Source organism: Lasiodiplodia theobromae (assembly GCF_012971845.1).
Source record: "Lasiodiplodia theobromae strain AM2As chromosome Unknown scaffold_1, whole genome shotgun sequence".
Classification (NCBI taxonomy): domain Eukaryota; kingdom Fungi; phylum Ascomycota; class Dothideomycetes; order Botryosphaeriales; family Botryosphaeriaceae; genus Lasiodiplodia; species Lasiodiplodia theobromae.
The window spans coordinates 741,704-766,963 of record NW_023336399.1 but is presented as its reverse complement, the minus strand read 5'-3'; the positions used below and the strand labels follow the sequence as shown (position 1 = coordinate 766,963).

Here is a 25,260-nt window from a genome sequence, read left to right as displayed (position 1 = left end):
AAATTCCCAGCACAGACGAGCATCAAGCCCTCAACTCTACACCTCCGCGCTCGCACAATTTCTCACCCACCCTCCTACTTTCGCACGACACACACCATCCACAATGGCCAAGGGCGCGCGCTCCAGCGTTCGCAAGACGAACAACCAGAACCTCAAGGCCAGAGTCTTCGGCCCCGTCGAGACCGCCCGCACCGAGCGCCTGTCGCAGAAGCTGCTCGAGCTCGCTCAGCAGCCCCAACCCCCGAAGAATGAGATGGAGGTCGAGAAGGACGGTGAGCGCACTCGAAGCCTCCGCCATCTTCCGCAGCTCCCCACTGACACTCCCACAGAGCCCGAGAACAACGCCGCGCAAGAGAAGGCTCCGGCCGCTCAGGCAGAAGGTTCGTCGAAGTGCTTCACTTGGCCCATTCCGCCCTCGCTCCTAGCCAGCACCAACCCCACCAAGCAGCACATGGCTGAGGAGGAGGTCTTCTACCACTTCTTGGGCCTCTCGGGGGACATCACGGGCTTCACCACGGAAGGCGATCTGGGTTTGCACTTTTGACAACCTTGAACATCGCTGCTAACGCACTTGATTTGTGCAGCTATGGACGTCGACGGCGCGAAACCTTCCATGTCTAGCCTGAAGAAGAAGACCGGTCGGGTCCAGAAGAAGAGGCGCGGCAAGGCCACCTCCACCATTACGTTCAACAATCTGCGCAAAGGGAAGGCCGCGGGGAAGAAGGGTGGAAAGCGGTAATGTTTTTTTGCAAGGATTGTGGCACACGATACCCCATCGACGGACACAGCATTTTCAACGGAGTTTGCTACGGGCCTACGGCGTTCAGGTTTCTGGTAATTTCTCGCATGCTCCATGCACTACGGAGCTGGACCAGGGTCGAAATAGAAATATCTTGTCTTTCCAACAGCCTCGTACGCGTGGTAACTTATCGTACCGTGTCTTCCATGTCACTTTGACTTTCTTTCTCTTGGCCACCGCCACCGTACACCTGGCCACTTGCTATTTGCAGCCTTCGACTTCGTTTGCTGTCTTATGCCAGGCTATTCATACAAACAACTGTTACATTTAAATTCCACAACAGCCCACCTATGTGATCCATAAGGCATCATGCCCCACTCCACCACCATGGGAGACTATCCAGAACGACCCACGAACGAAAATCCAACACCCCGGCCTAATGGCATCCACATGTACCGCCGCTACTATCAGGACCCAGCTGCCGCCCCGCCAACCGCCCCTCTCCCGACTAGGCCGACCACTACTACGGGCGGGAGAATCTCAAGAATCATTGTATGTCCACAGCTCTGCTACCAAAATCACGTCTCCGCAGCCTTTCTCTCAGGGCCTTTTTTTTGTTTTTCTTCGTTTACAAACAAATCTCCGAAACCAAGTCATGAGCAGTTGAAGCTATCGTCCAGACAACAATTTTGAATTAAAGTTTAACAAACACGTCCGGACGATAGCTTCAACCGCCCATATACATGCCCCCGAAATCTCCAAGCCCTCCGTACTCACAAACCCTAACCACTAGGAAATAATCGACGTCACCGACCTCCCCAACGGCGTCCACCACGAGCAGCCGCCGCTCATCGCGCCTGCCCAGCCTTCCCGTGAGAATAGCAGCAGCAGCAACGGCAGCGCAAGAACAAACGGCAGCTCTGTTACGAGCGCACCCACATACGACGACGACGACGACGACGATGGCAGCCTCAGCGGTTCCGTGCGTCGTCCCGTGACATCGTCACCAGCTCTCGTCGTCGTCGTCGAAGAGGAAGTGCACAGAATAACGACAGCAGAGGCGACGAGTGGCACCGACCAGCCAAACGATTATGGTACTGCGGTGCGGGCGCCTTCCATCGCGCGCAATTCGCGATTTTCCAGAGACGATGAGGGAGAAGAAGAAGAAGAGGAGGAGGAGGAGGAAGGAGAAGGGGGAGGGGGAGAGGAGGGTTTGCGTGCAAGGAGGCGCGGCGGAGAGGGGGGAGAGCTAGAGGATGTCTGATGCTGGGTAGATGGTGATGATGACCGGCAATCGGGGAGAGCAGAAGCAAGGGTTTAGGGGAGTATACATGAAAATCGGGATGGTACTTTGTACTTAGATGTTTTGGCTTCTCTTGTTTGGCTTCTACGGTTACCATGGTATGGTAATGATAGGCCTGGCATAGATGTATCACTGGTTTCATTTCCCGTCGAACAACGACCCTGCAGTGAGCTACAGAAGATTGGATAATTTTTGTCCCACCAAAGGGCCTTTGACTTTTAGCTTTATCAAAGCGATGTTAGGATATAGATGCCAACGCCAAAAAATGAAAGAACAAGATCCAAGACATTGACTTCAACTACTGTCTTATGCGCAGCGACTAGCCAACCAACCCAGGTCCACCCACTGCGGTCCGCCGCCAACAATCTCCTTTTTTTTCATCTATCCTTCCCTTACGTCACAATGGAGGGCATCCAACCACTCAGTCCGTCGCCGAAGAAAGACTTCACACACTTACAAGACCCTACAACTCCCTGGAAAAGAGCAAGCAAGAGCTTGAGAAGAGGAAAAATCACATTAAGGCTTCGAATTTTACACGAAAGAATGATGATGCCTCTTTCTCCATTGAGCACGTGAGAAGTAAGAGAAGAGAGAAAACAGCAGAAGAACAGGAAAAAACCATTCAAGCCATGCCACCGTAATGATGATGATTTCCACGCGCATTCAAGCTGAAGCTCACGAAAAGGAAATCAAAGAGGACTGCCATCCTTCACGCGAAGAAACGGCAAAGCCCTCTTTTGTTTTTTGCTTCCCCGTGCAGTCGCTTCCAGCCCAGAAAGTGAGGAGGATTAAACCCCTTTAGCACCCACCCTCCATTCCCCCCAAAACTAAAACCGCACAACCAGTTCTCATAAAACTCCGTATGTTTGTCCGCGTAGTGTCCGTTCAAACCAAAAGCCCCGATGTTTATCATGATGATGAAGACGTGTCGGAGAGAGGAAATTTGTCTATCAAAATTCGACCTGTACTGAAACAGACGCCCAACAATCAGCATCAGACTATTTCCATGCAACATCAGCGGGATGCCATGGGAGTGCCCGCGCTCGAGACCGGTCCTGTCGAGGGCCTGACGCTTGCGTTGCCCCGGTCGTCGAAGTCGGCGAACTGAGGGTAATCCTGTGTTTCCTCCCTGAGCTTGTTGACGCAGGTTTCCTCGATGAGGTTGGCGTCCTGGTACAAGATACTCGTGTCCTCGTTGTACGTGCGGCAGTTGTTACACAAAAGAGCCATGTCTTGCCTGAACTGCCGTGTGTGCTGGTACTCTTTCTTGTTGATCTTCTTCTTGATCTGATCCATGCAAACCGGCTTGGTGATGATCTGGTAGTAATCGGGGTACTCGTAGCGGTCTGGCAGTTGAATGAAGGGGTCGATAATGCCGCGTGGTGCAAGATCTTCGCCAGGGGCGGGGCCTTCTTCCAGATCGTTGAGAGTCTCAAACACGTTGTTCAGGATCTTTTGCAGTGCCGACCGGTCATCTGCGCTGAGTGTCTCGGTGTTCTTGGCCCCACGGCCCCGCTTCCGAGGGGCAGGAGTTGTTTCACCATCCAAAGATGCCTCGTCCGCTTTCCGCTTCTCAGCCTTCGGTTTCCGACCGCGCTTCTTCGGCTGCGGCTCTTCTGAGCTCTCGCGAGACACAGCTGGAGACTCTACCACTTCGAACTCGCGAGCAGGGCGCTTCTCCTGTTTGCCAACGCGCCGTGCCTTGGCAGCTTCTTTGCGGGCAATGGCTGCCTCGATCGTGTCGTCGTCGTTGTCGACAGCCTCGAGCCATTGCTCTTCTGTGAGACCATCGTCGTATTTGACAGCTCTCCTTTCACGAGCACCGCGACCGTATGTTTCCTCAACCTCTTCAACAATGGCCGTATCGTCATTGACGTAGATGTCTGGCAATTCCTGCTCAGAGAACAGGCGAGGAAGTCTCTTGTCAGGGCCATACTGGTCGTCCCTGGCTCGCCTTTCATCGATTTCACGGAACGTGATCAGCTCGTCGTCAGAACGCATCATGATCATGTTGAGGTCCTCGTCATCCATCTCAGCTTGCTCGAGGTTCTCGGCAGCTTCGGCAGATTCAAGCATAATTCTCAGCATAGCGTCACGTTCTTCGTTGGTGGACTTGTTATCGAATTTACCGGCCTGAATGACCTTGCCGTCCATGTCCAGCTTGAAGTTGGCACGCTCCAAGATCTTCTCTTCAACAGAGTTGGAACTGATCAAACGGAGGATGCGGACCTCGTTCTTCTGACCGATACGATGGGCACGATCTTGAGCCTGCAAATCCTGGTGAGGATTCCAGTCAGAATCGTAGATGATGACGGTATCGGCGGACTGAAGGTTCAGTCCAAGACCACCAGCACGGGTGGAGAGCAGGAAGCAGAAGTACGGAGAGTTGGGAGCGTTGAAAAGCTTCAAGAGGTCCGAACGATCGTCAGCCTTTGTTGAACCGTCCAGACGGAGGTATTGAAGTCCTCTCAGCCGCAGGAAGTCTTCCATGATGTTCATGATCTGTGTCATCTGGAAGAACATCAAGACTCTGTGGCCCGTTGCTTGGAACTTGGGTAATATCCTGTCGAGCAGCTCGAATTTACCGGCGGTACGCCAAAGGAGATCGTTGGTGCCTCTGCCAGGGTTGATTTGGTCTTCAACCTCTTCGAAGACAAAAGGATGGTTACAGAGCTTGCGCAGTTGCATGAGCATATTGCTCAGACCACGCATGCCGGTCTTGCCGCCCTTGCCGTCGCTGACCATGAGCCTGTTGTGGTTGACAAGCTGCTTGTACAGTTTGGCCTGAAGCGCAGAGAAGGTACACTTGATGACGCGCTCTTGCTTGTCGGGAAGGTCCTTCTCCACGTCCTTCTTGAGACGGCGCAGCAGGAAGGGCCGAAGCACCTTGTGAAGACGGCGAATGACAAGCAACTGCTCTTCTTCGCTGAGCTCCATCTTGTCTTGACCGCCAGTATTCGCGAACGGTGTGTTGAACCACTCATCGAAAGACTTGACGGACTTGAAGATGTTGGGAAGAACGAAGTTGAGCAGCGCCCAAAGCTCAGGAAGGTTGTTCTGGAGCGGAGTACCGGTAAGAATGAGACGGTAGCGCGTGGTGTAGTACTGAGTGATGGTACTGCTGAGCTTCGAGTTGGAGTTCTTCATACGATGACCTTCATCAACAATCATGTGCAGCCACTTGATCTTGCTGAGAATCGGGCGGTCCTTGATGATGAACTCGTAAGTCGTAAGCAGAACCTGGAATTGTCCCCAGCGGATCTGCTGCTGCTGCTGTTTACGCTGCTGAGGAGGACCCTTGTAGACGATGCGCTGCACACTCGGTGCCCACTTCTCGAATTCGCTGTTCCAGTTCGTGAGAGTACTCAGCGGAACAATGACAAGGTAGGGACCGGGCTGTTGCTTTTTCTCGATCAAATAGGTGATCAAACTGATGGTCTGGATGGTCTTGCCAAGACCCATCTCATCGGCCAGAATACCGTTCAGGTTGTTGTTGTACAGCGAAATCATCCACTGCAGACCCTTGAGCTGATACTCTTTCAGCTTGCCACCAACCAGGTTGGTAGACTGCTCGACGACCTCTTCCTTGATACGGTGGGCAACCTCATAGTAGTCGACCTTGTTCGACTTCCTGTTCGGGTCATCCTCGTCGAGGTCGCTGTCGTCGTCCTCGGAATCGGAATCGGGAGCATCTCCGCCCCACCTGTCGGTAGCACTCCGCTGTTGAGCCTTGACGGAAGCAGCCAACTGGTTGAGGAAACCATCGGTTTGTTTGAGCAGGTGAGAAATACGAGTATCTTTTGCTTGACCAAGGAGCTTCAGGTAAGTCTCCTCGTCGTTCGCCTTCAGGGCCTGGAGACGCTGCTTTGCCGTACGCTCCACGCGCTTCTGTTCTTCCTTTTCGATGTTCTGGTGAGTCGACATCATGGCGCGACCGAGCCTCTGCATACGCATGCGCTGGTTTTGCGCCGCCTTCTGGATTTCTTCTCCACGGGCGAGCACGGCCTTGAGCTGGTCAGTCTGCTTCTTCTTCTCCTTGGTCTCCCGGGCATCCCGTTGTTGCTTCTCGAGCTTCTCGGTGATGCGAGCTTCACGGATGGACTGCTTCTTGAGACGGCGGTACATGGCCCGGTTGGCTGTCATGGCCAGGTTGTCCGCATACAGCATTTGCCGTCCAATCTCCTGCCTGAGCGCACGTTGCTTGGGCAAAAGACACAGCTTTTTGTACTCGATCAAAGCCTTCAGCTTCAAGTTCTTCGCATGCTCATCTGTAGGGGTATCCGATTTGCTTGTATCCCAAATGCCGACATTTGCTGGCAATGACTCGAGCTCCGCCTTCCTAGCCTGAATCCGGTTGTAAAGGACGATTTCGCGTTCCTCGCGGACCTTGTCAACGTCGACACCGGTGGGCATAATGCTGGGAAGAATGGACCGGCGTTCACGGTTATTGTGCTCGGCGTACGTAATAGACTTCGGGAACATTGAGAATGGGTCGGTCGTCGTCTTGAATCCCTTGTGAGCATTGGACTCTTCCTTGTTGGCGTCAGCGGCGGCAGCCTGAGCATTATCTAACACTTGACCAGCGGCAGCGACACGCTCAGCGGGAGTTGGCGACTTGGTTGCTTGTTTGGAAGGAAATAGAGCCTGCTGCATCTCAGGTGTGATGGTCATGTTGCGGGAAAGACGCTTGAATGCAGCGATTTGCGCCCGCAGTGTCAAGACCTGCGTTTGGGTGAATGCGGGATGCGCGTTCGGAGTAGCGGGCTTTTCGGTGCCAGCAGTTTGCTGCGTGCCAGTGTTTGCGCTAGAATCGTTGTTTGAAGGCAGTGTAGGTGTCCCGGCTTGGCCGTTGGCGGAGGGAGTCGAAGACGCCTGTGCACCGTTCGTGGTAGCAGCATGAGCAGTGCCATTCTGTTGTTGTTGTGCCTGCTGCTGCTGTTGCAACTGCTGTTGCTTCTGCTGCTGCTCCATCATGTACCGCTGGCGCTGCTTCTGCAGGTTCGTTTGCTGCGAGACGGCAGCGAGCAAATTACGCGCCTTGATGAATTCGGGATCGGATTCGGAAACATTCTGCGCCTTCATTTGTTGATATTTCTGCGGGGTGGGTTAGCACGCATGTGCTGCTTCGGGAGATGGAAAACCATGCTGGAGCGACAATGCGTACCATATACGTTGCCTGAACCTGCTCCTTGGTGAGGCCTGCAGGCAGGGAGGGTATGACACCTTGGCCAGGGCCAGGGGTGCCGTTGACCGGCTGTACAGAAGCCATGGTGGAGGAAATCGCGTGTCTTCAAAAGGCCGACACCGTGTGTTGATCGCAGTGGACGCGCCGGCGAACGAGGCCGGAGCCGAGGGGGACGCGAAGATGAGAGTAGAGCGGCAGAGGTGACCAGGCGTTGAGTGCTGCCTCAGAGCATCCTCGTGCGGTGTGCAAATGCGCCTTGTGGATGCGCGTCGCGATGCGGCCGGCGGAGGAGGGCCGGGGAACAGGGCGGCCGTCGCTCACGTCGCGGTGTGCAAATTGGAGGGAGGCGAAAATGAGCGTGGTGCGGTCGTGCAATGGCGCGGCGCGCGAGCGTGCAGGGGAAGCGGCACGCGTCGCTGAGGGTCGTGGTGATGCGGCGGGGAAAGCTTCGGGGGTGCTGCGATGGGCGGTTCTCGTCAAGCCGTCGATGCTCACAGAGGTTGAGCGCGAGGCAGACCGTTCAGCGAGAGGGCGCTGCTGCCAAGTTCCGACCGGGCTAGCGCGTTGCGTCACGTGAAAATCCTAACGGCGGGAAAGCGCATCGGTACCGACTGTTTTCTCACTCAGTTCCGTCACCCTTCACCAAGAAGTGATTTTGTGCTGCGGCGGGCCTGCTCTGCTGACGTCTTTGACTGCCGCCTCCACGGTCTGTAAGTTGATGAGCAGATCATGTGACTTTCGGAGCCCCCCGGCTAAGACCCGCATGGGATGTCTATTGGCCCTGGCGCGTCACGCCTGAAGCAGCCAATTCGGCAGTCAAACAGCGGGTCCAGCCGCCTTTGAGCCTCGAAAGTGCTTCTAGATTTCGTCAGGTACAGGAGTGCTGCAGCCCTTAACCTGCCAAGGAGCGCCGCAACCATAGAGGATGCAACTTTTCGGAATGGCTTTTCCCAATATCTTCGGCGAATAGCCACAACCGCGACAACAGACCCGGCTATTCGGCTTGACATGTTCGTCAGAATGCATCTACGGTAGCATCCTTGCGATGTGCTCCTCCACGGGAAGTAGAACGGGCATGTGCACAGACGAGTTCAAACGTCGAGCCGCAGCAGATCCAAATAGACGAAGGCTTGAATTCTACATGGGTCATCGTGCCGACCCACCGCAATAGCTTGATCCAATTACCCCCACGTAGGTGCTAAAAGAAACGATCCCCCGCAATTATCTTCGATAGCAACGGCACCCCGCTTACGTAGGTAGTTGAAGCTATCATCCGGACGGAGATGTATATTTAATAATTCGACATCTGCATCCGGATGGTAACTTCAACTACCTACGTAACGAGCTTAGATGCATGTGGAAATTAGTTCCGATGGCCCAGATCTTTCGGCACTTACTGAGCCCTCAGATTATCACTGAAGTCGGGGCGCTTTTGAAATTCTTTATAATTCATGGAGACGCTACTGGCCGCCGCTAACTAGGCTCGAAACTTCCGTGCATAAAAACTCCCTGTCATCGTGACCCCCATTAGGCAGGAAATGTCCTGGGGCCTACTGTGAACAGCGGAGTATAGGAAGCCATTTCGTCTCCGCTTAGGGAGACCGTCCTGCAGCCTCAACTGTCCATGTTTAAATCACTCAAAAAGACCCAAATTGCTCCCTTGAAATGTGCCCGTCTATCCCAACCCTTCCTGACTCCGCGCCTTGAACTTTCCCCCGCTGCGCTCGCAGTAAGAAACCGACCAGTCGTAGTCCCAGTGAAGCTGTTAGTACTGGGACACCTCCGATGAACTCAAGCCGCTCTTCTTCATCGGCGGCGGAGGTGGCGGAGGCTTCTTCGCACGAGAGGGTGGTGGCGGCGGCGGTCCCTTCCGTCCACTCGCCGGAGAAGTGGCCTCAGCGGCCCAGCTAGCAGATCGGATGGGCGCCGGAGAAACGGACCTGTCTCTACCGTAAGATCTTCCAGGACTGTGACTGCGGTCATCATCGTCGTAGTCGTCGCCGCCGCGGCTGCGCACCGGCCTCAAGTTGTTGCGACTAGCGGTAATGGAGGATGAGTCCGTAGGAACACGAGAAAGTCGAGGCATGCCTCCCGGGGAGTCGTCGCCACGACGGGAAGGTCCCTCGAATGTGCCGGTGGTGTTGGTGCGGCTGATAGACGGACGCTTGGGAGAGTCTTCGGCGTAGTCACGGCGAGGAGAGACACCGCGAGCACCAAGCTTGGGAATGGTAAGCTTGGGCTCGGGCATGGGCGGTTCCTCTTCCTCCTGGTAGCGGTCGTAAGAATGGGCCGTGTTGGAGCGAGACCTGGGGCCACGGCGGCTGGTTCCAGAAGATCCAGCTGAGCTGTGTAACATTAGCATGTCTCTTAAGACGGGCCAGGCACCGCCGCAAAGTAAGCGCGGCTTTGCATTCCACTTACCGAGCAGGCCAGTCCCGCTTCAACTGCATAAGAACCTCCCGGCACTTGTCATGATAAGCCAACTCGGCTTCCAAGAATGCAGTCAAATCTTCGACGTTGTCCCTTTCGGCCTCCTTGACCTCCTCCATGCGGCGGTAGACGTCCTCGCTAGCCTCCTCGTATTTAGCCTTTTGGGAGCGGAGCTCCTCCTCAACACGGAAATCCTCCTTCTTGGCCTTCTGCATCTTCACCAGGGCAGTATCGTAGGCAAGGCGACGCTGCTCCAACTTCTTGCGGGCCGCATTGTATTCCTTCATCTGGGCAAGGTTGCGTTCGAGGGACTCCAGCCAGCTGGTGGTGGAATCGGCAAGGAGCGTCTCCTGCGCGCGCGCCATTCTCTCGTGGGAGCGGCCCATCGCTTCAACAGAGTCAGCTCGTCATCGGAATTGCGATCGGGTGAGGTGAGCACGTACTCGACAAACAAGCTCCATACTCGGAGTCAGGATCAAAGTCCTCGCCGTGGCTGATCATGGTGGCACCCAAGAAGCCCACAGGCGTGTATTTCTCCTTGTCCCCCGCATCGTTGCGCTTGGACAGCCATTTGACGTAGGCGCTCATAGACCTGTGCAAGTTGTCCATTCCTGGATGACGCAAATTAGCCAGAACCTCTCAACGGTCGCGTGCCGCATCCACATACCGTCAGAACGAACGGTCATCTCCTGCTCGAGCGCCTTGAAGTCGTCGGACGCGTTGGTCCGGACTTCGCCTCCCATGCGCTCCCCCGCCCATTGCTTGAAGCGGTCCAGTTTCTTGTTGACAATCATGTTGAGTTTCCGTGTGGTGTGTTCGTCGTCCGCGGGGGCGTGTTGAGGAAAAAGGAGCGGGACGAAGATCACACGTGTTAGCGGCGGGTAATTAGGCGCTGTGCTGGCTGAATCGTGGTGCCCTGGGCACTTTCGCGGTGTGTGGAGGGGCGCTGGCTAGTATCGCATGCGAGGTTTCAGGTGGAAATGGCTGGGAAAAGAGACGGCGGAGAGAAGGTAAGGGCGGGTAGCGAGCGTGTGCAAGGGCTGCAACTGAAGAGAAGAGGCGAGAAGGTCACGACCGGAACGCTGCGGCATGGGCTGCTGTCCCCATATAAGGAACCTTGGGGAAGGCGAGACCTGATGCCACAAGGAACCCTCGCCGCCGTGCCGATCTTGTGCAGGGGCCTGGTCGTCAACGCGGGAACCGCGCGGCCAGCACGAGCTGCCCCATCAAAATCGTGGCTGAGCCGCGCCCAGAAGTGCGATTCGCGCCTGCCCCTCGTTCGAGCCCATTTCGCCAAAGGGGGGGCTCCGCGTCCGGCGCGTCGATGATACGCCACGCTTCGTGCCAATCGAAAATCTGAAACAGGCCCGGGGCAGGTTGGCCTGAGGGCGCCATCGTCTCGCTTTCCAGCTCTGGTCACGATCTCCTATTTTTGGACGTCATATCGAACGCATTCATTTTGATGAGACTCGAAGATCTGCCTCTTGAGCTTTTGATGAAGCTGCGTGGCTCTGCACCGTAGCACTCCCCGGACAACCCCCCGCACCCGACTGCGGGACTGGAATATCGCTGTAGAAAGCTCGCATGCACCATGTTTTTTATTTCCCGGTACATAATGGGTACTATTCGCCCCGAGGAAACCCGAACCCGCAGCAAAGAACACCCGAACCCATGCGTCACCCGTGAATCTACTCCTTCGTCTTCTGCGTACCACGGAGCAGACCGGTTCTCCTGGCAGCAATAAGACCGGCCTTTTGACCCTGTGCGGCGTAGCGGGAGATGGTCGAGGCCTTACCGATGTGCTGGTGGTTACCACCACCGTGAGGCTGTAGAAAATGATATCAGCACCGCATCTTCGCCCCGCACTCTCCAGAATACTTACGTGATCGACGGGGTTCATGGCAACACCACGAGTCTTGGGCCAAGAGTTGCGCTTGACGGCGAACTTGTGCTTAGCACGGGAAGCCTCTGTTGACAAAATTAGCCTCCGCGTCCCCTCAGTCATGGCAATTGCTGCACGTACTCAGGAGGGGCTTGTCCGTCCTTCCACCACCAGCGACGATACCGACCATACCACGGACGGAGCTGGAGACGACCTTCTTGGCGCCCGAGGGGAGCTTGACACGGGTCTTGCCCTCGTCGGGGTTGTGGCCAATGACGGTGACGTAGTTGCCGGAGGTCCTGCCGAGCGCACCGCGGTCGCCAACCTTCTCCTCGACGTTGGTGACGACGGTACCCTCAGGAACGGAGCCGAGGGGAAGGACGTTGCCGATGGTCAAGCTGGCGTTCTTGCCGGCGTAGATGAACTGGCCGGTGTACATGCCCTCGTTGGCAATGAAGGTCTCGGTGTGGAGCTTGAAGCGGTAGGGGTCGCGGAAAACGACCTTGGCGAGAGGAGCACCACGGCCGGGGTCGTGGATGATGTCCTTCACAACACCGCGGACGTAGCCATGGCGCTCAGCGAAGTCGTTGGTCCTGAACTTGGCGGGGGCCTTGTTCAGACGGGTGTTGGCCGTGAAGATGGAACCACGACTTTTATCATGTTAGCGAATCGGTTCCGGAAAGCTCTCGAGCGTTTGCGCGTACCCCTTCCTCTGGTTCCTGATAACGCGACCCTACGAACTGTCAGCTCGAATTCCTCCGCAGCGGTGCGTGGTGAAGCAGGTGCAATTTCGCCGGCTCTGCCTGGAGACGCTGTGCGGCTGTGACTTTGGCGCAAGCCCATTGTCGTCTGCTCGCGGCGAGCTCCATTCGAGGCAGGCGTTGCATGCGTGCGTGCGGTGTTTCGGGCGGAATTGTACTGACCATGGTTGCTGCTGTTGTTGTCGTGCAGGTGGTGTCCGGTCGGTCGTCCTCTGCGGTTGAGATTGATTTCGATTGTGGGCTTTTCGCGAAGGTCGCGGCGCACGGTCCACCAAAGGCCCGCGCTAGCCCGACTCGGCTAATGAAAATGCAATGAGCGACTGGCTGCACCTCAACCTCCCGTCTCGCCCTCACCACCAAGCTTTCATCAGCAATCGCGCATCAACGCCGCGCACATTCAGGTGCGTGCACCTGCACATCGCATAGATTTGGTGCGCATCGAAACATCTGCTTGCATATCCCGTGATCACTGGGCGTTGGACAGGCTCTCTGTTCGCTCGAAGACAGCGTCGCTTCAAAATGGCTTTTATCGCGGCATCGCTCAAGAGATGGGAGACATCCGAGGTGGGATGCGTCTCCTGTGTTGCTAGTCTGTCCGAGCGCACATCCGTTGTGGGCAATGAGCACATGCCATGGCAAAACTACAAGAGCGCGACAGTCACCGAGTCGCCAAGTCACCACAAAACTCCCACATCCCCCCCCCTTCCTGCAGCATCCCAGGTCCGAAACCATCACATCTCTATATTTCTCGCATCTTCACATTTCTCAGGCATGTCGGGAATCCCTCTCTTTCTCTAGTTTCATATACTTCGTCCTACCCATCGGTTTCAGATGGTAAACAGCCAAGTTCATCTCCTATTCCGTTGTTTTCAAGCGGTTTCTCACCCTGAAACGATGTGGTTGTGAAAGAGCAGGTTGCAGAAGTATTTTCCCCGGGCGCATGCCATTCACGGTCGCAAGACTTTTTGCCGAGGGCCTTTGCCGGCAGGCTCGCGGAGCGCAACTATCACACACTCTCACATACAAGAGCTTGGAACCCCGGACTCGGCTTGTGCATCTCGCATAGAGAGCGCAAATGCGACAACTATTGTGGAGAGCGTTTTGGCCGATGTAGGTTGCTGTTGCGAGTGCTCACTGATTGTGCCAGATCGGAAGGCGTCCCGGAAAGGTTGCAAATAGAGTGCCAACACCATCCCATCCACTCACAATAACCATTAGCAACGATGCGGCAGCCCTCATCGTTAGCAGCAACTCAGTATAGGTTGTCTTCTCTTCCATAGACGCGCAGTCGCACTCCCCATCGCACGGCGGATGATAAGAACGTCAGCATCCAGACGTCATTGCATAATTTCTACATTCATGTCCGGGCTACTGCTACCGCTGCCCACAGAACGAGCTTCTCTGCTTCAAGGCCGGGCCGAGCAGGACGCTGACCTTTGTAACCGCTTATGGCCTCAGTCCCGGAACCGTTCCTGTCACACTTGCGTGTAAGCGAGCGACACGGCCATCACCAGAATTATGACAACAACCGCGCTCCACTCGGAATGTCGAGCTGTTCGGTGTTGTTGGTTGTACAGCAGGTTCTTGCAGGATTCGCGTGTCTGTGGCGGCTTCCTAGAGGTTGGACGTTGATACCCGAAGGCGCAACAGAGCTTTGGACACGAGGAGAACAGATGGACTCATCGGTTTCGTTGAAAGGAGCGAGAGCGGCGAGTTTGTAGACGGCGAATGCGAATGCAACTTTTCCCGGCCTCGAGACATAGCGCGTGAAATATGCCAAAATAGAGCCCAAGTCTGGGACACATGACGTGCACTGGGCCCAAGAGACGCCCAAGCCAATCATGTAATCTTATCGTTGCCAGTGCTTCATTCTCGCCGTGGTGCTCCAGCCGGCCGCGCACTTCGCATCCACAACCCGCCGCTGACCCACCGCGTCCTCATCCAACTTCGACCACAGCGTTCGACCCCCACAACATGAGCGACTCCGAGCTCTCCTCGGTGTTGTCGTCGCCTCCCGCCAGCGACGACGAGGCAAAGGCCATTGGGCCCATGGACAAGTTCCTGCAGAAGTCGTCGGCCAAGAAGAAGATGGCCGCCGCAACCACCGCGCAACCTCCGCCGAGTCCGCCCGTCAAGAGGAAGCGCTCCCCCTCTCCACCGCACGAGGAGGTCCTGGCCGACAATCCTATCATACCTGTGAGTTGGTGGCGCGACATGACACGTATTGACGCGACGAACGCGTCGCATTTGCCCTGCACGCTGTGCTAATGCGCATGCTACATCATAGGTCATCGTCACGTTCCGGGCGCGCCTGTCCGATGCCTTCCCGCCCAAGTGCCCTCACCTTGGTCCTCAGGATATCGAGAAGGGGATTGTTGATTCTGCCCCGTCGCCGCAAGTCGAAAGCCTGTTGTGTGCGCTCCTTGGATTCGCTCTCAACCGCAAGAAACCCGTCGAGTACGTCCTCCGCCGCCCACACCTTGTCGCGCACCTACCGCATCCCGCGTCCAGAACAAACCAAGCTTTAATACTTGAGCAAAGCTAATAAGTATGCAGGAAGGGTCATTATGGCCGCGCTCTCGAGGAAACAATGTCGACCTACAAGTCCGAGTGGCCGTACTCCTGGGGCGGAATAAACCCTCTGTCTGGCAGCCGTTCTTTCAACGATATGAGCCCCCAGGACCGGGTGAGCGGCTCTACGTTCGCTGTTTTGAGCATTTTGCTGACCCTTTTTTTGCAGTTGTCCGTCCTGCAAGCCATCATCCACTGGTGCCTCCACGGTTCGGATGTTATCAAGGCAATCATCAAAGAGAACTATAAGCAAAGCCGCCATGACGACGACCTGAACCAGCCGCTTTCTGTGCAGCCCTGGGGCGTGGATGGCGATAAGCGTCGCTACTGGCTCATCGAGGGGAAGGACGACACTCCATTCCGCTTATACCGCGAGAGCAACCCGTATCACAAGAAGGTTCAGTTCCGTAGCGTAGCAGGCTCTATTGAAGAGCTGCGGGAAGTCGCCCTCAAGCTGGCAAAGGATGGTACCCAGGCGTCGCGCAGGCTCGGCGAGAGGATCAACGCCGCCATCCCTCGCTTCGAAGCTACTGAGGATGTAAGCTTTGTCCTTGGCATCACGAATCCACCAAATCCGTTCCCGCAAGCAGTTACTAACAACCCCTCTATAGAAGCGCAAGCGGCGTGAGTATCGCATGCAACGCAAGGCACAGTTTGCTCGTCCTGAGCCTGGCTTCTCGCTGTACGAGGGCCGCACTCGTGGCAAGCGCATGAAGTACACTTTCTCCGACGAGGAAGATGAGACTTCCGACGCACTCTCCACTCGTCGCTCCACGCGCCGTGGCACTCCGTCGGACAACAAGCCGATTGTGACTTCCAGTGGCCGTCAAGTTCGCTCTCGCATGGGCGGCCTCTACGGCGAAACTCTTCTTAGCGGCCAGAACACGGAACTAGACTCCCCTGGTACCGCGGACTATGAGCGATCTGACGCCTCCGAGGGCATGGGCGGCCGCGCCACTCGCGCCGGTCGCGGCAGGCACGGGGTCCCCCAGCGCAGCAGCAAGCACATCGACGGCTACAACAGCATCGATGAGATGGACGATGAAGAAGAAGTGGACGAATGGGACGGAGGTGATGATGATGACGATGAGGACTTGGGACTCAACGACGACGATGAGGAATCCCTTGCCGATGACGAGTCGGATAGCGACAACTACGTCAAGCCCAAGGGTAGTCTCGTGGTCACTCTGCGGATCCGCCCCGATCGCCTCGCCGCTGCGAGCAGCCCCCCTCCGCAGCCGAGCAGCCCGCCCGCTACCACCGAAGAGGTTGAGGACAAGATGGAGATCGACAGCGGCGTTAACGCCAACACCCAGGCAACTGCTCAAACTTCTGCTTCCTCTATTGATACGCCCGCTCCGTCCGTGGAATCCAAGGCCCAGCCCGCTGCACAGACTGCGGATTCTGTGTCCAAGCCCACATCTGGAGATAAGGTGGCTGCCGAGCCGATCGCAAAGCTTCCTTCACCCCCTGCTAGTATCAATCTGAAGTCGGAGCAACCAGAGGTCAATGGCAGGCAGGGAATCCCGAGCACGATGTCCGCAGAAACTGCTCCGATTCACTATCCTGTGCAGCAGCTTCAGTACCTTGCACAGACTGATCACAGCCTCCAGCCACCCAGTTTCCGGGTCCAGGATGCAGCCATGACCGATCTCCCTCCTACGCACACGTCGCAATGAAAGGAGCTGATGTGATGAAGACTTTTCATTTTTTCAATGGGTGTAAGATCGGAATGATGCGGACGTATCGTGTATGATATACGATACGATACCCTCTCGTGTTTTTTGTTCTTTGTGTTTCTGACTTTACCTTGCTTTTGCTCCACGGAGACATAAAGTCTTGGGAAGCTTATGGCGTTTGTATTGGGTTTAATGGATTGCGATATTCGATTCACGATGCTGACAGGGAGGCCATACCAATATCCAGGGGTTGATAGACTTTCACAGCGCTGCTACTGATGCCGGGGTTTAAGCCTAGATGGGATGGGACGATATACCATCTTAGGCACGATGCATTACTTTATGTAGGATAGGCGCGTACATCAGAGATAACAATGACATTGTTCTAGAGACAGCGTCCCAAATGTTGTGTATGAAGAATACTTGTGTACTACAGAGGGGCATTGCATCCGAAAGCCAGCGTCAACTTATTTCTCGCTCATACCATGAGCAGTCGAAGCCATCGTCCGGATGAGAGAATTAAATTTTCTACAGACACGTCCGAACGATAGCTTCAACTGCCCACAAATAATATTTTATTGAAAAGAAAAAGAAAAGTTGAGGTATGGTTACCTTAAGCTCATGTAAGGAGTGTGGAGTCATGTACAGAGTATGCAAGGGCCAATCCTTTGCAGCCCACCACATTGGTGCGAACACACCTATGCCGATGTGACATTCGCTTTACATTCTAAGATACTTTACGCGCACATAAAAAATGTACTTACAGACACAAAATGACCCTATTCCACATTCATGAGGGCTGAAAAATAAGGCGCTCATAGCCGCTTCAACAGCTATTCCAAAGTCATTCGTTTCTATACATCGGAATAGCAAGGTAAAGGTCTTGGGTCTTTATTAAAGTCGTTTCCCCTCAATCTCCGCCATAGATGTTTTCAACACAGCAAATACTCTCCATCTTTTTGCCCACCATACTCCAAACGCCATGCTTTCGCAAAAAACAACCAACGGCGGCACCAACCGCCCTTACCTCCTCTTGCCACCCTTCTTCCCACCCCCAAACCCGCCTCTCCCTTCCCCAGTAATGCTCGCGACATCCCTCTTGCTCAACCGCAGCGTGCCGCCGCTAAATCTGCCGACACCGGGCCCGCCGACGCCGCGCTCCCTCTTCTTGCCGGCATCCTTGGCCTTGTCCTTGCGCTCCTTCTCGAGGATGATGCCGTTCTCGCGGGCCTCGCGGCGGCGGGTGGCCTCCTTGGCGGCGGCCTTGGCCTTGATGCCCTTGCGGTGCGACATGGGCATGTTCTTCTGCTCGAGGATGGACGACTTGGAGCCGAGGGCCTGGATGCGCAGGTCGGTGGCTTTGTGGCGGTTCTTGCCTGTGGGGCCGGCGAGCAGGTTGTCTGGCGACGAGGCGTCGAGGAGGTGCGATTCTTTGAGTAGGCGTTGCAGCGCGAGGTCGTTCTTGAGGTTCATGGCGTCGGCGTCATCGTCGCTGTCGTCTTTTTTGTTGGAGGTGGCGGGTTTCTTGGAGGGCTGGGTCGGTGGTTTTGAGGACTGGTGGTGCGCAGCGCGTTTAGCTAGAGTCCATCATATGGAAGCAGAAGGTTGTGAGAAGGCACGTACCATAAATGCCTTCAATTCCGCTTTGCTCAACCGCTCTGAGCGCGTGGGGCCGGTAACCTCGACAACTTCGACGGTCTTGCTAGGCTCCTCGTCGTCCTCCGATATCCCTTCCCAATCGCCATCTTCCTCGCTCTCGTCCTCTTCTTCCTTTTCCTCAGGTTCGGGCGACTTCTCCTTCTTCGTCACGCCGGCCAGCGGCTTGAACTTTGCCTCGAAAGCGCGCCGAAACGCATCGCGCATGTCCTCCGAATCAGATTCCTCAGGCTCCTCCTTCTTGGCAGGACGTTTGCTAACAGGCGCAGCCGCCTTCGCCTCGACGCGCTTTCGCTTTCCGAGCGCAACAGCCATCGTTCGCCGTATGTATTGGTTCGTGGTGAGAAAAATGGCAGTGCAAGTATTCGCGAGTAACTTTTCCGTGAGCTGTGTTGCGCGCGCACGGCGGTGGCGCGCGGCAGAAAAGTTGCCCGCAGCAGCACCTCCGCGGCGCGGGGCTTAACCTGCCCCACCACGACTTTCAATTCTCACCACGACCAAATCTCAGGAAGGAATCATGACGCGTTTCCGCCCCTGCATCGACCTCCATGCCGGCTCCGTCAAGCAGATTGTCGGCGGCACGCTGACGACTACCGACTCGGACCTCAAGACCAACCACGTCTCGGAGCTGCCGGCCGGCCACTTCGCGACGCTATACAAGGACAATGGCCTCACCGGCGCGCACGTCATCATGCTCGGCCCGGGCAATGATGAGGCCGCGACGGAGGCCGTGAAGGCGTGGCCGAATGGCCTGCAGGTCGGCGGCGGCATCACCGATGCGAACGCGGCGATGTGGGTGGAGAGGGGCGCGGAGAAGGTGGGTGCGGATCGGATGTGATATCGGAGACAGAATGGAGGAGAAAAAGAGGGGATGGATTTAGGGCTGGGCTGACGCGAGAGAATAGTAGGTGATCATCACGTCGTACCTCTTCCCGTCAGGCAAGTTCTCGCTCGAGCGCCTGCAAGCCGTGCTGAAGGCGCTGGGCGGCGACAAGGAGAAGCTGGTCATCGACCTCAGCTGCAGGAGGCGAGGCGAGACCTGGTTCGTCGCCATGAACAAGTGGCAGACCATCACCGATATGGAGCTCAACCAGGGTAAGTGCTACGGTTGCGACTGAGCATGTCGAAGCTGACGGATGCCTGGCAGAGTCGATATCCCTCCTTGAGCCTTACTGCTCCGAATTCCTCATCCACGCCGCCGATAATGAGGGTCTCCAGCAGGGTATCGACCACGAGCTCGTGAAGAAGCTGGCCGCGTGGTGCAGCATCCCAGTGACGTATGCCGGCGGCGGCAGGAGCTTGGAAGACTTGGACACGGTCAAGGAGCTTAGCAATGGCAAGGTTGATTTGACCATTGGAAGTGCACTTGATATTTTTGGTGGTAGTGCGGTGAAGTTTGAGGACTGTATTGCGTGGAATTCCAAGCAGTAGAAGAGTCATCGGGGCATCCAGATAGAAAATGTCAAAAGGAAAAACTAGATCAAGAGAAGACAAAAGTAAAAGAATCGCAAATAGGGTGACGGTAAACTTACTTCCATAAAGCTCTCATAATGCTGCTCCCTCTCTCACATATGATTGACTGCGTTCACGACTGCACAACGTTCTTAGTCATTTCAGGTGAAGTGTGAAAGGTAGGAACCTCCTCCCCAAAACTAGAGCACTGCCCGCGCCTTCCTCTGCGGCAAGCTCTTACCTTCTAAACCTTAGCGAGATCGCCACAACTTTCACACACTCTTCAACACATACAGAGAACTTCATCCCCTCTCATTCGATCATCCACCATGGAGGCAGCCGAACACGGGCCGCCTGGCCAACCACACCCGCGTCCAGACAGCGGTGAGACAAGTGAGCCATCTACGAAGCCACCACCGCGCAAGGAGCCGCCCAGACCGCCCGATCAGCCAATTTCGCGCCGCAAGGCAAAAGCCGAAACCCGACGCCGTCTATAACGCTGGTTTTGAATGACGGCGTTTGCTTCCCGCAGAAAGTCCGCCTCCCACGACTCCAACGACCAACAACCTTCAGAGCAACCATCCACCCACCCAGGCATTTCACCCTGCACCACCGTAAGCTGTCCCTCCGTATACTGTCTCACCCCGCTGCTGCTGGTGCTTATAAGCCGGTGCCGTGTTCCTCATCCAAAGGCTGGCTCAAGATTGCGCTACGGGGAAAGATTGTTGATATAAATGGCCAGATGGTGCGTACGGAGCCATACAGAAGGAAGGAAATCTCTGGGCCGTCTGAAGTACCAACAAAACCCTATACGCGGCCTCCTACGCTTAGTGATGCTATCGGTGTACAATTGGTGCTGGGTTTAGCAAAGAGCAGCCTATTTTAAGGGACGCTCTCGCCGGATCCGACAGAACTACCTGCACTGGCTACGAGAACTGGCTAGCCATTGACCGGGTCCGTGTCTTCTCGAACATCAAACGACATCAAGCGGATCTCCTCGAGTACATGAGGAGAAAGTTCGGACATCTAACTCCCATCGACTCTTGGCCTGAAGACAACGACCCAATGATAAGTATCCCGGATTTCGTTCATGGTTCAGACGCACATCTCCAGAAAGGATATAAAATTACCTATTCGAGGATGGCCCGGTCCTCTTCAACGAATGGATCGTTCTTATGGAATGGGATTTTCAAGGCTGGGTCGCCTACGAATGCAGTGGAGGTTGCGGAACTGTGGCGGTGTCGGTGAAGGCAGAAGATGTGACGGATCAGCCAGAAAGGTGGCCGATGACGAACCCCCGGTGGAAGCCAATTGCCGAAGAGCTTCGTACGGACAAAGAGGGTAGGTTTCGACAGCCGTCCAGAGCTATGTTGATGCACCTGAATCGCTGCACATACCGGTGGCAAGTGCCTCAATACTTTCCAACCGCAACAAAAAGAGCCACGGTATTCATATCCGTCGGCCCCGAGGGATGATCGTCTTTCCGAGCGAGGAGGAGCGGTTACTCAGCGCCAGTTTAAAGTTCTTTTTTTTTTACTTTTCTACAAAGGATAGTTTTTTAAGCAGTAAGAAGCAGTTACTTGACGATATCAAAGTTTTTTTTTATCTGGACTGTGTTTGACCAAGCCGGGTTGTAACTTTACAGGGGGTTATCGCAGCCGACGGCTAGTACGAAGAATAGTAAGGCCCCAGATGTAGCTATGCTTAACTCTTACTCAGAAAAAGAACATGTGTGGGTAGCTGAAGCTATCGTCCGGACGTGAATGCATAATTATCAATTCTGCATTTACATCCGGGTGATAGCTTCAACTACCTATGACATGAGCAAAAAAAAAAAACAAATCCACTGGACTGGCAAACATGTTGAAGATATTCTTAAGGTATTCGGCTCATCTTAATATCTTCTTTTAATAGAGACTTTACTAACTGTATTCAGTAGATTTCCACAGGTGTTCGTTCTTTGTATGAAGCTGTTCAGACTAGCACCCCCATGCGAAAAGAATATGTTGGCCGCGTCTCTGAGCCTCTGTTGGCCGGCTACTAGCAAATACCCCAGTCAAAGAGCAGTCGTAATTTCCAGCAACGATCTGAGAGGAACGGAAACGAGAATGAAACCCTTCGAAGAGCGGCTGAGCGTTGGCAGCCGAACGTCATCCGCAGAATTAGTCCGCCATATGCGGATGCGCTCGATGAAGCGAACGATTTCCCAGGCTTGCTCGAGAACAACCTCCGTCAGTACGATTCGAAAAAAAAAAAAAAAAACTCCCGGAGCTCCCGCAGATCTTCCAACCATTGGTGCCTCATGCAGAGGCGGTCATCAAGGGATATCCCCTGCCCCGCATGTTGATCAACTACGAACTGAAAGACGTCGATAAGACGGCTAAGTACTGCAATACTGTCAGTCTGAAGTACCTCTTATCGTCTTATCGATCTCAGAGCTCAGAGGTGGATTTGCGCGACGACTCGCTTGACAAGCGCGCTGAAGAAGATAAGGCCTACACAGAGGAAGTAGGGTCACCGGGAGGGATTTTCAAGGGCCTCTTTTGTCTTTGCATAGCGAGGGATTACTCCGGCACATAACTTTCTTTCTTGGGAATTCTCCTTGCCCGAGGCACGGTGAGAGAGGGCCCTGAGCCCATAGTTTTCTTTCCTGTAGTCAGGACGTAGCCTTAGTCTACATGATGCGATATTGATCACTACACATGACCATAAAGATACGTCACTCTGTGTACACCACCCGCGACCCCAATCATGATGGAACTTAGCCGTGGACACCTTCGTCCGGAACTGCGTTCGCCATTCATATCTAACGATAAAAGACTTTGTTCTGCAAAAGATACCCCCTCACGCCATCGATTGCGCTGCTATGGTTGATTGGACTCTTTCTTGTCGGAAGACTCTCGGCCAATAACAAGGCCGTATTCGCCGGCAATGACCGACCTGGTAGGGCCATCCGGCTGCTCGGACTTCGTGGGCGCGGGCGAGGGCGCAAGAGCCCTTGGTGGGCTTGAAGACCAAGGAATTGGAATAGGTGAGGATGATGGAGTCGGAGAGATTGGAGGCAAAGCCTTACGCTCCCAAGGCAACCTATCGTCTTCTTCGACCTCGACTGGAGCTCTGCCAACGCCAGGCTCATCGGCCCCAGTACCGCCAGCTTCACCAGCCTCACCGGCCTCCTCTGCTCTCTTGGCAGCCTTGCGAGCTTGACGCTGTGCCGTGGTGAGGTTTCCAGACTTCCTCTTGCGCTTTGGCATGGTGCGGGTGTCTTCCTCACCCTCTGGGACTGGGACCGAAAACTTCATAGCGGCGGCATTGCGTATGCGTGTATGCTTCTCGAAGTGCGGACGCTTGCGCTTCTTCTGTAACTTCACTATATTAGCGGGGTTCTAGGACATTTCTATTCGAAAATTGTCCGAGATGTGGTTGAATCCCGCCCAATACCTTCGAAAGAGCATGGGTTAGGAAAATGAAAAGTGATTGCAGTGCATGTCTTGGAGATGTCTTGGCGGAGAAGGTTTCTGTGAGGCAAAGTGATTTGAAGAAAGATAAACACTTACGCTGCTGACCTCCGTGGCGACACTGTCCTGCCCCGCCACCGCTGTCTGCTCCTCGGGATCCATTCTCGCAAACACGAAGCAATGAAGAAAAAAGAGGTCTCGAAACGACAAAAACAAAAAACGTTCGGCTGCTTTGCTGAGAGACGTGGATCGATCGTACGCGCGGGTGAGAGAGCAAGACGGAGTTGTAAAGTTCAGCAGTCCTGCAGGGTTAATAAGGGTCGCGGGCTAGCGCATATTCGGGAGGGTAGGCACGATGGTCGACAGTTGCGGTTTCCACACAACCAGAACACTAAAATTCAGCAGTGGGGAGCAGTTACTTAGCACCATTTTTAAAATTCTTTTGCTTTTCTACAAAGCACGGTTTTTATTTTTCGCAGCGAGAAGCAGTTGCTGAACAAAAGAATGAGGACCGCCTTTTTTGGGGGTACTCTTGCGTTCAGAAACTTCACCAACCCGGGGAAGATTTTGAGCTGTCTGGCCAGTCAGGTTGACTCTAATACCATGTCGGTGCTAAAGTTGACGCCCTTTTCGTCACTGGCCAGCCTTTCTGTTACTTGTGAGTGAGCTCCTAGGCTGAGTGAAGCCTCAACAACAATCTCTTTGGAAGGATCGGCCTGTGAGATCCTCCCTCCAAACCACTAGTCAATTTTGAGCCTCATTATTATCCGGGCGTGTTTGTAGAATTTTTAATTCGACATTCTCGTCCGTACGATAGCTTCAACTACCCACATATGTTATTATTTTTATAAGAAAGAGATGTGGCATCGTTACGCCTGGGGCCTTACTTACTGTTCTTCACACTAGCCTTCGGCGACCGCGCCTGATCAGCGAAAAGAAGCCGTGAAAACTAATTCGTTATAGTCTCTTTCGTGGACCCGTAAGGGGTTCCTGAGACAAGAACCGTGCCAATTCGCGCAATGTAGCTTAGATGATCGCCGGAGCCAGCATTGACATTGGGATGAACGTGAAACTCATCTATGACAACCAAGCTGAATCTCTTGCTAGCTGTGTTCACTGGTTGGGAGACGTAATGGTTGTAACAGTTATCTGTGGTTATGATGCCGCAACGACAGAGATAATCAACTGAGTTGTCTTGAAGGCGAGTTTTGGCTTTGTAGATGTCTCCGAAAGCTATTCCGTGGTCATTGGTAGGGTGCGCCATTAACAGTCGCAGACCTCCTTTTTTCTTGTCAATGTCAACGAAGTTCTCAACTTGCTTGAGCCATTGCCCAATGTTAGACGATTGGACAAAGAAAAGGAAAGGGTAGGTTCCGCATCTGCGAAAGAAAAGTTCTTTCCAATCCTCTGCACAGCTTTCGCCGGTACAGGAACATTCAAAGCCAGGTCTGGTATCTTCGCTCGGGCACTTGCTATCGGTTGATCCTTTGGGGAGGTGGCGACCATCATGAGCCTCTCGACTGGCAGTAATGTCCTCATAATTTAGACGTAGCTGATTCCACATCACCCACGGTCCCCAAGGCCTCCGCCATCTTGCTAACGCCCATCTTGTCGCCAATGATCGCACGTGTTGGATGTTTTCAGAGAATTGTGTTCAAGACCCGCCAAACAGCAAACAGCTGATGCTGGTAGAGCGGTTGCTTGAAGCCTGTTATCCTAGGCAAACTGGCAAGCCTTGCGGGACTCTTGCGGTCAGCATTGAGCCAATTTTTCTGGCCTGGGCGTAGGATAAACTTGAGGAACAATTCAATGTTACGTGGCCAGCCAGTCCTTGTATCGGTGTTACCTTCGCTGTTCATACAACCCTGACTTTGAATTCTGGTCAGCGGCTGGTGTTAAAGGAACATATTCTTGTGCTAAGGGTATTGGAGACGTAATGCAGTTCTCTAGTACCCGCTCTCTACATGTATGTAGACAGATTGTAGCATGAAAATGGGTTGAGAAGTAGCATCCATTCATCAAACGATCGATAATCCATACCTCATTGACCCATAATTTCCATAGCACAACCCGCTTCAATCAAAGTAAACACCCGCGGTACCCGCTCAACTAGCAGCAAGAAGCAATACAGAGGTAATCCAACA

The 25,260-nt window shown here is 54.4% G+C and overlaps 9 protein-coding genes across 9 annotated transcripts; 4 read left to right on the top strand and 5 right to left on the bottom strand.

The window, feature by feature from the left end:
• Positions 1 to 103: 103 nt before the first annotated feature.
• Positions 104 to 739, top strand: LTHEOB_220 (Gpi ethanolamine phosphate transferase; the record flags this gene model as incomplete). The annotated part of the gene is made up of 3 exons (XM_035510986.1): positions 104 to 272; positions 330 to 530; positions 585 to 739. The coding sequence occupies 3 exons, from the start codon at positions 104 to 106 to the stop codon at positions 737 to 739; spliced, it is 525 nt and encodes a 174-aa protein (XP_035372222.1).
• Positions 740 to 1,126: 387 nt separating this feature from the next.
• On the top strand, positions 1,127 to 1,992 carry LTHEOB_219 (Kinesin heavy chain; the record flags this gene model as incomplete). The annotated part of the gene is made up of 3 exons (XM_035510974.1): positions 1,127 to 1,291; positions 1,533 to 1,833; positions 1,883 to 1,992. 3 exons carry the CDS (start codon positions 1,127 to 1,129, stop codon positions 1,990 to 1,992), a joined length of 576 nt encoding a protein of 191 aa, XP_035372221.1.
• A 1,064-nt stretch (positions 1,993 to 3,056) lies between these two features.
• LTHEOB_218 (Rsc complex subunit) lies at positions 3,057 to 7,311 on the bottom strand (the record flags this gene model as incomplete). Its single annotated transcript, XM_035510963.1, has 2 exons — positions 3,057 to 7,136; positions 7,207 to 7,311. The coding sequence occupies 2 exons, from the start codon at positions 7,309 to 7,311 to the stop codon at positions 3,057 to 3,059; spliced, it is 4,185 nt and encodes a 1,394-aa protein (XP_035372220.1).
• A 1,681-nt stretch (positions 7,312 to 8,992) lies between these two features.
• On the bottom strand, positions 8,993 to 10,451 carry LTHEOB_217 (BAR domain-containing protein; the record flags this gene model as incomplete). Its single annotated transcript, XM_035510952.1, has 4 exons — positions 8,993 to 9,572; positions 9,649 to 10,045; positions 10,101 to 10,268; positions 10,325 to 10,451. 4 exons carry the CDS (start codon positions 10,449 to 10,451, stop codon positions 8,993 to 8,995), a joined length of 1,272 nt encoding a protein of 423 aa, XP_035372219.1.
• An 894-nt stretch (positions 10,452 to 11,345) lies between these two features.
• LTHEOB_216 (60s ribosomal protein l2) lies at positions 11,346 to 12,465 on the bottom strand (the record flags this gene model as incomplete). Its single annotated transcript, XM_035510941.1, has 5 exons — positions 11,346 to 11,483; positions 11,540 to 11,625; positions 11,681 to 12,189; positions 12,244 to 12,272; positions 12,463 to 12,465. 5 exons carry the CDS (start codon positions 12,463 to 12,465, stop codon positions 11,346 to 11,348), a joined length of 765 nt encoding a protein of 254 aa, XP_035372218.1.
• Positions 12,466 to 14,274: 1,809 nt separating this feature from the next.
• LTHEOB_215 (uncharacterized protein) lies at positions 14,275 to 16,550 on the top strand (the record flags this gene model as incomplete). Its single annotated transcript, XM_035510930.1, has 5 exons — positions 14,275 to 14,496; positions 14,588 to 14,757; positions 14,857 to 14,986; positions 15,041 to 15,409; positions 15,483 to 16,550. The coding sequence occupies 5 exons, from the start codon at positions 14,275 to 14,277 to the stop codon at positions 16,548 to 16,550; spliced, it is 1,959 nt and encodes a 652-aa protein (XP_035372217.1).
• A 1,023-nt stretch (positions 16,551 to 17,573) lies between these two features.
• LTHEOB_214 (uncharacterized protein) lies at positions 17,574 to 18,521 on the bottom strand (the record flags this gene model as incomplete). Its single annotated transcript, XM_035510919.1, has 2 exons — positions 17,574 to 18,104; positions 18,174 to 18,521. The coding sequence occupies 2 exons, from the start codon at positions 18,519 to 18,521 to the stop codon at positions 17,574 to 17,576; spliced, it is 879 nt and encodes a 292-aa protein (XP_035372216.1).
• A 202-nt stretch (positions 18,522 to 18,723) lies between these two features.
• Positions 18,724 to 19,637, top strand: LTHEOB_213 (5-profar isomerase; the record flags this gene model as incomplete). The annotated part of the gene is made up of 3 exons (XM_035510908.1): positions 18,724 to 19,023; positions 19,115 to 19,301; positions 19,354 to 19,637. The coding sequence occupies 3 exons, from the start codon at positions 18,724 to 18,726 to the stop codon at positions 19,635 to 19,637; spliced, it is 771 nt and encodes a 256-aa protein (XP_035372215.1).
• A 2,885-nt stretch (positions 19,638 to 22,522) lies between these two features.
• Positions 22,523 to 23,278, bottom strand: LTHEOB_212 (U2 SNRNP component prp10; the record flags this gene model as incomplete). The annotated part of the gene is made up of 2 exons (XM_035510897.1): positions 22,523 to 23,023; positions 23,216 to 23,278. 2 exons carry the CDS (start codon positions 23,276 to 23,278, stop codon positions 22,523 to 22,525), a joined length of 564 nt encoding a protein of 187 aa, XP_035372214.1.
• Between the last annotated feature and the right edge of the window lie 1,982 nt (positions 23,279 to 25,260).